At 46.7% G+C, this 13,766-nt stretch overlaps 1 protein-coding gene across 7 annotated transcripts in view; it reads right to left on the reverse strand.

Moving 5' to 3' along the window:
- ELAVL3 (ELAV like RNA binding protein 3) overlaps positions 1–13,766 on the reverse strand; it is a 95,808-nt gene that overhangs the window by 29,080 nt on the left and 52,962 nt on the right. For 3 of the 7 annotated variants that reach the window (XM_063931228.1, XM_063931226.1, XM_063931229.1), the window contains exons 2-3: positions 6,979–7,186; positions 3,998–4,146 (exon numbers count right to left, since the gene is read on the reverse strand). In XM_063931228.1, the coding sequence (XP_063787298.1) occupies positions 3,998–4,146; positions 6,979–7,186 (357 nt within the window). The remainder of the gene's footprint in view (positions 1–3,997; positions 4,147–6,978; positions 7,187–13,766) is intronic. The other 4 variants (XM_063931227.1, XM_063931230.1, XM_063931232.1 and 1 more) reach the window with 2 other exon arrangements.

The following is a 13,766-nucleotide window of genomic DNA, read 5'->3' on the forward strand; positions in this document are numbered from 1 at the left end:
GGGGGTCTCTGCTGCTGTATTCATGTATTGGGTGACCCCGCAATGGATACTGTGCAGATAATACTCTGTACAGACAATTGGGCAGATTCTTGATCACGGGCTGATGCAACCGCTTTACTGCGTTTTTGACTATACGCTCATGCCACTATCAGCCCTTCTCCCCCTATACAAGCGCACGTATGACTGTGCAAGAACAGAAATTCTCGCCTTCAGGCGATGTAATACTGTTTTAGACGCAACATCTGAACTTGCAACAACCCTATGGTAGGTTCAGATAACCCATCTGACTGTGTCCTCCAATGTAAGCAATTATGTGTCTGTCTACGCAACCTCTTCAGTGGCCCATCCATAACACATCCATAAGATAGACCAACTCCGTTGGTCCACTTAGCCCCCTCCTAGTTACCACCCCAATACATTTTAAAGACATTTCCGAGACTACATCTGAATCGCTACTGCGAAACGTGCGCACTGAGACTTAAGGCACATGCGCAGTAGCAAATAGTCGGTCAGCTGCTTCCAACATTGATAGGATAGGACATAGGCCCTCATTCCGAGTTGATTGCTTGCTAGCTACTTTTAGCAGCTGTGCAAAAGCATAGTCACCGCTCACGGGGAGTGTATTTTCGCTTTGCAAGAGTGCGAACGCCTGTGCAGCCGAGCAGTACAAAAACATTTTGTGCAAAACAAGACCAGCCCTGTAGTTACTTATTCTGTGCGATGATTGCAGTGACGAAGGTCCCGGAATTGACGTCAGACACCCGCCCTGCAAATGCCTGGACACGCCTGCATTTTCCCAAACACTCCCAGAAAACGGTTAGTTGACACCCATAAATGCCTTCTTCCTGTCAATCTCCTTGCGATCGGCTGTGCAAGTGGAATTGTCGCTAGAAGCAGTGCAAAACAACTACGCTCTTTGTACTCGTACACCGCGCATGCGCATTGCGGCCCATGCATGCGTAGTTTTGCCATTATTTTAAATGATTGCTATGCAGCGAAAAACGGCAGCTAGCGATCAACTTGGAATGAGGGCCATAGACGGCTTCAACATCAATGATCGATGGCCATCCCTAATCATCAATGTATGAGCTATCCGTGGTACTGGAAGAAAGGCCTGGGAAACCACAGATTTCTAAAGAATAATATCAATACAGTGGCACTCACACCACTTGGGGGACACTAACTGCGTACTACACCAGCAGCAGAAATAAGCGCAAGGTTATCAGTGCAGTGTAGCACAAGCAGCGCGCTCCTGATCCACCACCCCCGTCCTAGAATTGTCACACATATAATGTCACCTAGAAAAGCAGTGAAAAGGTTAATTGTCGTTTTCCCCTGACTGTTTGCAGAGTCTCTAGCCACCGTTGCCACAGAAATGCTCAGTCGCTCAAGGGAGTCTCCCATGAGCCTTTGCAGCATCAACACTGGTCGTTAAGGGGAGAGCAGCTGGAGTCTGATCTGATGCAATGGTCTCCGTTACCCTACATCTTAAGAATTCAATACAAAAAAAAAACCTGTTTTATTAATAAGTTCTGTTTATTTCCACTTGATGCTTTTGTAAATCTAAACATTACAGGCATGCATATTTGCATTCACTGAATTGCATCTGTTTTCCCCACAGTGACCTGTACCATTACTCATGAGAATGGCTGAGTGTACAGTCACTAGGATTTATAATGAGGTCACTGAGTCTATAAGGGCCTCCGTTTTATCACTAAGTAGCTCCGAGTGCATTCAGGGTCACCATAAGAAATATCGGGCCCCGGTCCAAAGGGGAGGGCGTGGCCACCCCATATAGAGAATGTTGGCCCACATCCATGCACCGTTGAAGAAAGCACAGCCATGGGAGTACAGGCTTTGGCTGAGACTCTTTGACAGGCCAGAGGCCTTGGTACTTTGGCCCTCACACCTAGCCCTCTCCTGAGTGGACCAATGAGCTGCATTCTCATCACAATTGGTATGGCTCCTGCTTCCTCTATTGTATCAGAATGATGAGGGCACTTATCATGCTGCAAAAGCTCTTCCTGCTTCCCCTCTTATTTGAGGCAAAGTAAGAAGCGATAACACCAAGATATAGTAACATTTTGGCCACCAGAGCGGGGGAGAGAATATGCCTCCCTTCGGTGATCTGGCCAAGTCCCATAGCAACTGCTATATTGATACATGTATACAGAGACCTTAAAGAAAAGTAATTTTTCTCTACGGTAACTGCCTTAATACATGTTAAAGTTCAATATGTGTCAAACTGCACTGGATCGAAACCATTCAGCACTTATCTACTGAAGATACATCTCCCCCATTATGTGACGTCTACTAAAATGGTATTCTTCTAACCATTGTTTTCAGCTCCCAGAATGGCTGCCTGCACGGTGTTTGCAACTCACTGTAATCAATCAGAGCAGGTTTAAGACCCAATGGGTGGCCACAGACAACATACTGTTTTGGGCCGGCTTCCCTCCAGAGCTTGCCACAACAGAACACATATATATGGGGTTTAGTGATGTTTCCCACACAGTGCTGACTGGGCCTTAGGGGGAGATGTACTAAGCAATGAAAAGAGTGGAGAAGTGAGCCAGTGGAGAAGCTTCCCATGGCAACTAATCAGTTGCTCTGTATAATTTTATAGTATGCACATTATAAATGTTACTTCAGTGCTGATTGGTTACCATGGGCAACTTCTCCACTGGCTCACTTCTTCACTCGTTTCACTGCTTAATACATCTCCCCATTAGTCGGGAGCCTAGTTTGCCTAATGGACGATCTGGTTCTGGCATCAATAGTTCCCAGTGCATAAACAAACTCCAGTGTCTATATAGTATCTCTGGTCCATAAATATAGACAATATATGGACAATATGAGATGTAACATTGGCAATTTTTGAGCACGAGGGGGTAAATTTACTAAAGCTTCTAAAACAGAGAAGCGGTCACGTTGCCCAAAACAACCAATCCGATGCTGTCTATCATTTTATAAAAGACAATAGAGAAAAGACAGCATCTGATTGGTTGCTATGGGCAACCTCACCAATTCTCTGTTTTAGGAGCTTTAGTAAATTTACCCCAATGTCACTTGCAGGTATCATAAAGAAGCAATAGCAGAATATGGAGGGATTTCCACATATTTACTTTGAAATACATAAAACAATTTTGTATTGCTCACTGTTGTGTTTGTTACTTTATAATAAAGTTATTTTGCTTATGATGCAGCCGCTGGGCGCTGTGATCCAGTTAAACAGCAGCTGCAAAATCTATATGATGATAATGTAATCACTGCGTCACATGACATGGTGAAAAAAGAAAGAAAAAGGAGTGTAAGCTCTTTAGGGCCAAGCTACGTGTCACTTTCGTTAGGAGGGATTGTCTCTGTCAGCCATTAAATGTGTCACTGTGTTCAGTCACAAAGCTACCTCATTGGGTCTGACCTCTCAGCTATTATCTGGGATTAGGTCACTTTTCAGCTCTACGAGACATTTATCCTTTAACTTTTCTAGAGCGACACAGATTTGGGATTTACCCACAGCAGCTGGCTTCCTGTCCCAATCTACGCTGCCCCCCTCCCCATTCATTTAATCTCCAGGGGAAATACCCCGTAATTAGCCAGCGAGAGGACAGATGGCTGAGTGCTTTTGTCTATCGCCCCCCCCACCCTCCCGGACCATTCATCGCATCCCCTTTCCCAAGGGGAGGGCCGACTATTTGAATGACAAAGGCAGGATGAATAAAAGACTTTCCCAATCATCCCTGACCTGCTGCATTTAATATACAGTGTGACCTTAAGGTGCAGAGATTGAGGGCATCTGCCTCTGCTGCCTTCTGCCAGGGCGTGGGGACAGATATCTGATTTCCTTATAGGGGAGGATAAAAACGAAACCACAGCACACAAGCTGCATTTGTAGAAACTGGGTTCTTGCAAGTTCCAAAACGCATGAGGGTGAAAAGAGCAATCCGCCGCAGAGCTTGCAATCCAAATAGACGATGAGATGTCTCGCTGTTCTCACCTTGATGGTCTTTGTCTGTAATTTCAGTCCATTCAGTGTGTTTATGGCTTTATCCGCATCATTAGGATCCACGTAATTTACAAATCCGTACCCCAAACTCTGACCTGTGTGGGCAAGATGTGTAGTCAGTGAAAGTGCTACCTTAGGACCTGTGGGGGAGGGGAGAAGTGAAAGTGAATCTTCTGCCGCATACAGAGATAAAGAGATCTGAGACATCGCTCACAAGCACAAAGGTCTCCTAACAGACAGCTTGGTATCCCCACAGACCCTCCCCGCAAAAAAAGCTTGGTATATAACAAAGCCCCTAAATATCCTTCGGTGTATAACAAAGCCAGACCACCTGCCTCTGTGCTTCCCATACACTTAAGATAAAGCAGTATGTATCATAAAACTAAATAAATCACACCTGCCCCCCACTACATGCGTCACTCCCAGTTTATGAGTAATAGCCACTGGGTTTGGCGAGAAATGTCCCAGAATCCTCTAGTAAAAATGAAATGTACTTTTCAGTCTAAAGCAAAAATGATAGGCCAACTCATTGAGTGAAGCGACCAAAGTGCACTTAGGATAGTAACCAGTACTTGTATTATAAATTATTATATATATTATGTGTATCACCCCTTTTTGGGGCAGTACGGATGGTGTAATGGTTAGCATTACTGCCTCACAGCACTGAGGTCATGGGTTCAATTCCCACCATGGCGCTAACTGTGCGGAGTTTGTATATTCTCCCCGTAGTTGTGTGAGTTTCTTCCGGGTACTCCGGTTTCCTCCCACACTCCAAAAATATACTGGTAGGTTAATTGGCGTCCAACAAAATTAACCCTAGTGTGAATGTGTGTACATGTGATAGGGAATATAGATTGTAAGCTCCACTGGGGCAGGGACTGATGTAAAAGCGCTGCGGAATATGTGTGCGCTATAGAAGTAACTGATAATAAATAAATACATTTTTGTAATGAGGCAAATAAGCAGCAAACAGATCTCAGATTTTTACTGATATTTTGTGTGTGGGTTAGGTAAGGTGGACACAGTCTCGGTACCTTGGATAGATAATTGTTACAATACTAAGCAGACTTTGGTTGCTTCCAGCATCTAAACCAAAGCAGAAAGTCTAACAGTAAACCCGATAATTAACTAACATTTACCTAACAAGCAAAACAGATAAATAACATAAAACAGATCAGATTCTGACAACATATTTCAGGGAGTACTCCCAGAGTCCAGGGAGTTTAGGTCACCCTCCCAGATCCCGATCTCTCTGTTGTGTAGTGGATGGAGCTGTATGTGTCATCAGACCCGCCTCCGCTGTGCAAAGGTGCAACATGCGTCACTGCACAGCAGTGGGTGGGGCCATGATTATGCAAATCCCATTATCTCATTCCCATGTGGAACTTGTTGGAATACACTGGAATAAACTTAAAAACTAGCTATATGTAATTATGGCTGGAATTAATTAACATGTAAATGTGGGTATGGGTCATCAGGTTGACCACACTTAGGTCAATAGTCATTAGGTTGACCACTATTGGTCGACATGCATTAGGTCGACATGGTCACTATGTCGACGTGGTCATTAGGTCGACATGAACTAGGTCGACATGGAAAAAGGTCAACATGAGTTTTTTTTTACTTTTTTGGTGTCGCTGTCTTCGTAAAAGTGATGGGGAACCCCAAATAGTGCACCGTGTCGCCAAGCATGGCTCACGAGCTTCGGGCAAGGTGCCTCGCTCTGCTGCCGCAGCGCTCGGCACAGGTTACTATTCCCGATTATAGTCCACGTGGATCGTAAAGTATGAAAAAGTTAAAAAAATTAAAAAATGTGAAAAACTCGTCGACCTAACGACCGAATCCCATAAAGGTAATGTAATGTCATATATAGATTTGATTACTTATATATTAAATTCCATTTTCAGGTGGAATCTGTGGCCTGGCTCTGCTCTGTATCTAGTTACGGATACCCCCCGGTAGCTGTGACAGCTGTCAGCCTGTGAGTGACTCCTCGTCATCTCCTTCAACCAGTGTAAGATACTGACTAAACGTATTAGGTAGTGTAGGAGCAAATCGCTATTAAATGTGTGCATATCCGGACTATTTAAGCTGTAAATGCCTTTCTCTCTTGACATAATACAGCGTACTTAAATTCAGTGTTTTTCTACTAATGCGACAGACGTAATTTCTTTTCTGCACATCGGATTATGATTTTATATATATATTTATTTATTTTAGAAAAACGAGATCTGTCGCTGTGGTAAACACTTCAGAAGTAGCCGTGATAAGCTCTAACAAGCTCCACTTATCAATTCCTGTCAGCTGCTGTACTAAACACTTGCTGCATAAATATAATCCCTTAGGTTGATCAGACCGTTTTATCAGAGTGATTCATTTTATAGCTTTCAGTAGAGGCCAAAGCTGAACACAAAGCTCCAGTACACTTAAAGTGACCCATTTATCACCTCTGCTGAACCAAATATATTAATGTGACTTTTAGTTTATGACACATAGGGCGGTATTCAATTCTTTTCACCCCTTCCACACCCATTCTGTTTCTGCTAACGGGCATGGTATAATCATTTCAGCTTGCTACCCCTGGAGTAACGAGGACATCCAACCCTTTACGCAGCTAAACCTAATTACTATGGGCGCAATATGCGCCATAACGGGGATCACTTTAGAAAGGAGATTGGGTGTGATACATCATTTGAATACCGCTCATAGAATCTTACATTATCCTTTTTACACATTTCTAATCCAGGACCTTACTGTTTTAGGCACAGCTGTCTTATAAAAGCTTTCAATGTTAGGTAGAAAACCCATATCTTACACTGATGAGCCCTGATGAAGGTGACACAGTCTGACCGTATAATGAAGTTCTATTGTCTTCTGCCTGTTATCAGTCACTCAAACCCCTGCTTCTTTTACGGTGAGATACAGATGACAAATTGCAGATAAAAAGTAGGTCAATAAAATAGGGTTCCTACCTGTGATTTTGTCTCTGACCAGTTTGCAAGACTCAATGTCCCCGATACTGCCAAACAGACTCTTAAATTCTTCTTGTGTCATGTTTTGGGGAAGATAATTGACGATCAAGTTGGTTTTGCTGTCATCTGCCGCCCCATTGGTGCCGTTAAGAATACCCACACTGCCAGGGCCATTACTGGCCTGGGTCTCCATGGTGCTAATTATCTGCTGGAGAGAAGAGTAGAAGAGGAGAGAGAAGCACGTCAGTGTCCATCTTTATGTCATTAGGTCCATGAGTCACGTCAGCCATGACAGCACAATGCCCTCTGGGTAATCCCACGCTGTCATCTTTAATGGGCATGATATCACTGGGTATATATCACCAAGGGTGACATCACTGCCTTAATTATTTCACAGCTTCCAAGAAAAGTCTATTTGTGGCCAGAAGTATGAGATCACCAAAGTTGTTGTCACCGGTAATTTATGAGGATTAGATGAGCACAATACAGTATCACCGATGCCATAGGAGACATGTATTTACAGCATTATCTAGTGTGCAAATGATATGCAAAAGCACATTGATATTTTTGTACAGAAGGTTACTGACATTGCTGAGAATTCATTTCTGGCCTCTGAGGAGAACTGTACCATGTACAAGCACTAGCAGTATTACTTGGGGATTCCATAGTCTGCGTCGTACTACTGTATATACATTATGCTGAACCCCAAAACACTACTAATAGTCTTATATAAAGAGTCTGTTGGTGTCCTTATGTACTAAGGGGGTAATTCAGAGTTGATCGTAGCAGCAAATGTGTTAGCAGTTGGGCAAAACCATGTGCACTGCAGGGGGCAGATATAACATGTGCAGAGAGAGTTAAGGTGGGTACACTACACACTGGCAGATATATCGGCCGTTCTATTGAAGGCCGATATATTGTGGGTCCGTTGGCCAGTGTGTACGGGCGGTATGTCTGTGAACTCCGTCATTCACAGACATATCGCGTCGGCCCCGCAGCACAGCCGACGGCCAATATATCTACCGATATATTGGCGCATCGCTGTGTGTACGGGCAACCAGCCAGCCGCCCGTACACATGCTGCAGCGGCCGGCGGTGATTGACAGCTGAACTGGGCGGGCGTGTGTACACGCCCACCCAGTTCATGACGTCAGTCCCCGACGGATCGGGCAGTGTGTATGCTCAGCACACTGCCCAATCCATCCATAGATATATCTGCCGATCAATTGATCGGCAGATATATCTATCAGTGTGTACCCACCTTTAGATTTGGGTGGGTTATATTGTTTCTGTGCAGGGTAAATACTGGCTGCTTTATTCTTACACTGCAATTTAGATTTCAGTTTGAACACACCCCACCCAAATCTAACTCTCTCTGCACATGTTACATTTGCCCCCCCCCCCCCCCCCCTGCAGTGCACATGGTTTTGCCCAACTGCTAACAAATTTGCTGCTGCGATCAACTCTGAATTAGGCCCTAATTTATGTTGTACGTACATGCCTATGTAGCTGTGATTTTTCAGGGTACGGACTTGCTAATTATCACATGCGAAGCTGCGCAGAAAAGAAAATAGACGCCCACTGGAGCCATCACAACGTCCTCAGCAACTGCGTAGACACATACGCAGTATCGTCACAATACCGAGGAACATCAACTCCCCGAGTGAGTCTACGGTCATGCAGACTGGCCGCGGCAGTAGCGACGCTGACTCCATGTTTCCCTGCGTGCATGACCGAACTGAAGGCAGATATACACCCTGAAATTGGCCAAGACACACCTGTGTTTTTACCCCCACTCCCAGTTACTTCTCCCCCTTTACCCCCCAAATGTCCCTTCCTGTCAATCACTCTGCATTAAAAATCTCACTGCGGGCGGCAAATATACCTTGGCACGTGTGCAGTGCGATTGCGGCACATGCGGAGTCTGCCGATAATCGCTCAGTTGCGTGAACATCGCCACAAGCATGAATTAGGCCCTAAAATAACAGGCCCCATCCATGTATTTCCCATAGCTGGAACGGGTATTGTATAGAAGCCCTACAGTAATTAGATAGTCATCATTTGGTCGACAAGGTCAAAAGGTTGAAGAGCTCAGCACAAGTTTTTTAAGTTTTTTTGTGTCATTTTTTATATTTCGTGATATGTAACCACAATTATAGTAAACGTAGACACTTGCAGGGCACACTTCGCTCGCCACGCTGCGGACACGGTGCCTCACTCCGTTACCGCTGCGCTCGGCACAAATTACTATTCCCAATCGTAGTCCACGTTGCAGGTAGATCAAGCAAAATTGAAAAACATGTGAAACCTCCTCAAAAAATTTGTGTCGGCCATATGTGTGTTGACCCTTGTCATGTCGACATTTTGTGCCTGTCGACCTTAAGCACTGTCCACCTTTTACCTGTCGACCTTTTGACCCTGTTGAACTTTTGACCATGTCGATCATATGGGGTCGACCTACTGTCTATCTAGACAGCGTAGATCTGTCATTTAGCACAGAAGTCAGAGAGGGTAACGACGACACGTGGATAATACATACTTGCCTCCAAAATTTCAGGGAGACTGCGAAAGCAACACCTAAAAGCGTGGACGTGTACGGCTACATCTGAGAGACGTGTCATAAATATGACATTCAAATATAAATAAGCCCCAAACATCTACTTGTTGATGAAGACACTGAGGGGGTAATTCAGACCTGATGGCAGCAGCAATTTTGTTAGCAGATGGGCAAAACCATGTGCACTGCAGGAGGGGGGGGGGGGGGGGGGGGGCAGAAATAACGAGCAGAGAGAGTGAAGGGGGGTACTCACGGAGCGATAATCTAAGCAATCTCACTAGATTGCTTAGATTTTAAGCATGATCGCTCCGTGTGTACCCCCTACAGCGATAGCGATGCGCAGCCCCGCGCATCGCTCTCACTGGTGCTAGATTGGCCTGCCATGCAGACCAATCTAGCAGGTCGCTCATTTCACCCGCTGGGTGAAATGAGCGGCCCCCCCGTCTCCCCCCGCATGCTCAGCTCACATCACACTGTGCTGAGCGGCGGGAGAGATGTGTGCTGAGAGGTTCGCTCAGCACACATCTCTCCCACAACGGACCTTTAGATTTGGGTGTGGTGTGTTCAAACTGAAATCTAAATTGCAGGGTAAAAATAAAGCAGCCAGTATTTACCCTGCAGAGAAACAAAATAACCCACCCAAATCTAACTCTCTCTGCACATGTTATATCTGACTCCCCTGCAGCAGGGACGTGCAGTCAGGGGAGGCAGTTGAGGCAGTGCCTTCCCTGTCATTCATTAAAGATTAAAATAATACAAAAAGATACATATGACACATATTCTATGTCATATGTATCCTGTTTATATTATTCTAATAATTTTACTGTTTTAAACTAGATTGGGAGGCACTGAAATCAAGTGCCTCCCGAGACAGCGTGTAGACAGTGGGAACGGGGGATAATGCCGGGGGCGGGGCCAAGCACTGAGCTGAAATAGCCCATTACAAATTACAATGAAAGCGGCACTTATGTAAGTGCTTCGCTGGCAGGGAAAGCACGCCCCTGCTAGCGAGGCACATTTGATTGGACAGCGGATCCAGTGCTGGATCCGCTGGCCCAATCATCAATACACAGTGGCAGGACAAGGAAGGGACTCAGAGCTCCCCTCTCTTCCTCTCCCGCCAGCACCCGCCATCACCTCCCCCGGTGATTTAGGAGTCGAAGAACCGGGGAGGGGGCAGAGCCAAGTGTCGCCGTGCAGCAGCAGCTAATCTGCACGGCGGCGGCGGTAAGCCCAGACCCAGGGAGGAAATTGTGCGGCGGCCGGTGCTCTCCTCCCCCGCTCTCTCACAGAAAGAAACCCCAATGCCTGCTGCAATCTCCTGGCGGTGGTTTCTGCACGGGTCCCAGCGCTGCCTGCTCCAGCCCAGACTGCTCTTCCATGTGATCTCTGGGGAGGGCCCACCGCCACAGATCAGGTACTTCCATTTGTCGATACCCGGATCCCCAGACTTCATATTTGCAGCCTTATCTGGGTGTCAGTGATGCCGGAGATGGGATGGGGGGTGCTAAAAAGTGAGCTGCTCCTGCCCTCTGAACAGCCTGGATCTGCCTGTGGTACCGCTCATCATGTCATATATTACTGCCGTAATGTGTAACAAGGGGGACGCTGTCTGCCGTAATGTGTAACAAGGGGGACGCTGTCTGCCGTAATGTGTAACAAGGGGGACGCTGTCTGCCGTAATGTGTAACAAGGGGGACGCTGTCTGCCGTAATGTGTAAAAAGGGGACGCTCTCTGCTGCAATGTGTAAAAAGGGGGACTGGCTGCCGTAATGTGTAAAAAGGGGGACTGGCTGCCGTAATGTGTAAAAAGGGGAACGCTGTCTGCCGTAATGTGTAAAAAGGGGAACGCTGTCTGCCGTAATGTGTAAAAAGGGGACGGTGTCTGCCGTAATGTGTAAAAATGCAATGCCGTCTACCGTAATGTATAAAAAGGGGGACTGTCTGCCGTAATGTGTAAAAGGGCTCTACCTGGTGTAGTGGCGCAACTGTGCAGCGTAATTTGAATAATGGAGACTACTGTGCACCGTAGTATGAATTGGTATTATTTTGTGGCCATGCCCCTTCCCCATGAAGCCACGCCCCTATAAATTGTTCACGCGCCTATGGCGCGCACTGCCCCTATCTTACATGGGAAGGGGGGGCGCCAATACCGTTTCTTGCACACAGAGCTAAAATGCCTAGTTACAGCACTGATGGAACGCAGCTACTACACCTATGCCCTGAGCACAGCACTGGCATCCAAGAGCCCGTGAGCCCTGGGCTCTGCAGGGACCATGGAGAAGCAGCAGGTAGGGAGGGCTGGGGGCCCCAAATTGGTGGTGGGAGATTAGAAGAGATTGTACAGTATACCATTTAGCTTTTTTTGTTTGGTCCACTTGTAGTGAGGGATTCAGTATGAGATGCCAGCGCTTGGGATCCCAGCGATCAGAAGACAGATGCTGGGATCCTGAAGTTTACAATGCAGAGAGGGGTGAGTTGAGGGTGTTCTCCCCTAACCTTCCCTTCCCACAGCCTAACCCTAACCTCCCCCTATAGTTCCTAACCTCCCTGTAGCGTTACCTAAACATAACTCTCCCAACCAGCAGCCTAACCCTAACCTCCCTGCACACTAACCTCCCTGTGACGGTACCTAACCCTCCCTCTCCGCAGCCTAACGCTAACATCCCTGCGGCGGTACCTAAACCTAACCCTCCCTCCCTGCAGCCTAACCCTAACATCCCTGCGGCGGTACCTAAACCTAACCCTCCCTCCCTGCAGTCTAACGCTAACATCCCTGCGGCGGTACCTAAACCTAACCCTCCCTCTCCGCAGCCTAACCCTAACATCCCTGCGGCGGTACCTAAACCTAACCCTCCCTCTCCGCAGCCTAACCCTAACATCCCTGCGGCGGTACCTAAACCTAACCCTCCCTGCAGCCTAACCCTAACATCCCTGCGGCGGTACCTAAACCTAACCCTCCCTCTCCGCAGCCTAACCCGAACATCCCTGCGGCGGTACCTAAACCTAACCCTCCCTCCCTGCAGCCTAACCCTAACATCCCTGCGGCGGTACCTAAACCTAACCCTCCCTCCCTGCAGCCTAACCCTAACATCCCTGCGGCGGTACCTAAACCTAACCCTCCCTCCCTGCAGCCTAACCCTAACATCCCTGCGGCGGTACCTAAACCTAACCCTCCCTCTCCGCAGCCTAATCCTTCCCGTTGATGCCTAACCCTAACCTCCCCAGGGGTCTGCTAAAATACTATGGGGGTAATTCCAAGTTGATCACAGCAGGATTTGTTTTTGCAGTTGGGCAAAACCATGTGCACTGCAGGGGGGCAGATATAACATGTGCAGAGAGAGATAGATTTGGGTGTGGTGAGTTCAATCTGCAATCTAAATTGCAGTGTAAAAATAAAGCAGCCAGTATTTACCCTGCACAGAAACAAAATAACCCACCCAAATCTAACTCTCTCTGCAAATGTTATATCTGACCCCCCCCCCCCCTCCCTCCCCCTGCAGTGCACATGGTTTTGCCCAACTGCTAAAAAAATTCCTGCTGCGATCAACTTGGAATTACCCCCTATGTGTAAGACTGTAGGAGGTGATGATTATATGGTATATATATTTAAAATTTGATCATATATAATTACGAGGCTAGTCCCACTTTCCTAGGAGTGCGCGCGCCTTCATTGCGCACATTGGGGGAGAGGGGGTGCTTCAACAGATCTCACTCAGAATGCCAGTAGTTTTGGACCCAGGCCTGGCTGCTCTCTGGGTTCTTTGCAATCTGTCCTGTAATCACAGTACTGTACATAGACATTTGCTGCAGTACCAGAGAGCCCCCCCCCCCCCCCCCCGTGCATTCTAATGTATTTGTTTTCCCTAAAAAGTGAGCTGAGGTTTGTGTTCTTGTGCGACTGGGGATGTACTTGAGAAGCCAGTGTCTCCCCAGCCATTGACCTCACCGCACGTCACTGCCCTGCAGTGCACATGGTTTTGCCCATCTGCTAACAAAATTGCTGCTACGATCAGGTCTGAATTAGGCCCTGATACCTTTCAGAGCCTGCTTGTGTATTGTGTTTTACAAGTGGTTCCATACACCTGTAAGTGGCCATGAGAAACTGTATTTAAAAATGCATGTAGCCATAGGGATTGTGCCTTATAACTGATGCAGGGGAATGACGTGATGATCCCACTTGAATGTATACATCTGATTTTTTTGTCTTTCTTCTCAAGAATATAACAGC

Source organism: Pseudophryne corroboree, chromosome 6 (genome assembly GCF_028390025.1).
Source record: "Pseudophryne corroboree isolate aPseCor3 chromosome 6, aPseCor3.hap2, whole genome shotgun sequence".
NCBI classification, from domain to species: domain Eukaryota; kingdom Metazoa; phylum Chordata; class Amphibia; order Anura; family Myobatrachidae; genus Pseudophryne; species Pseudophryne corroboree.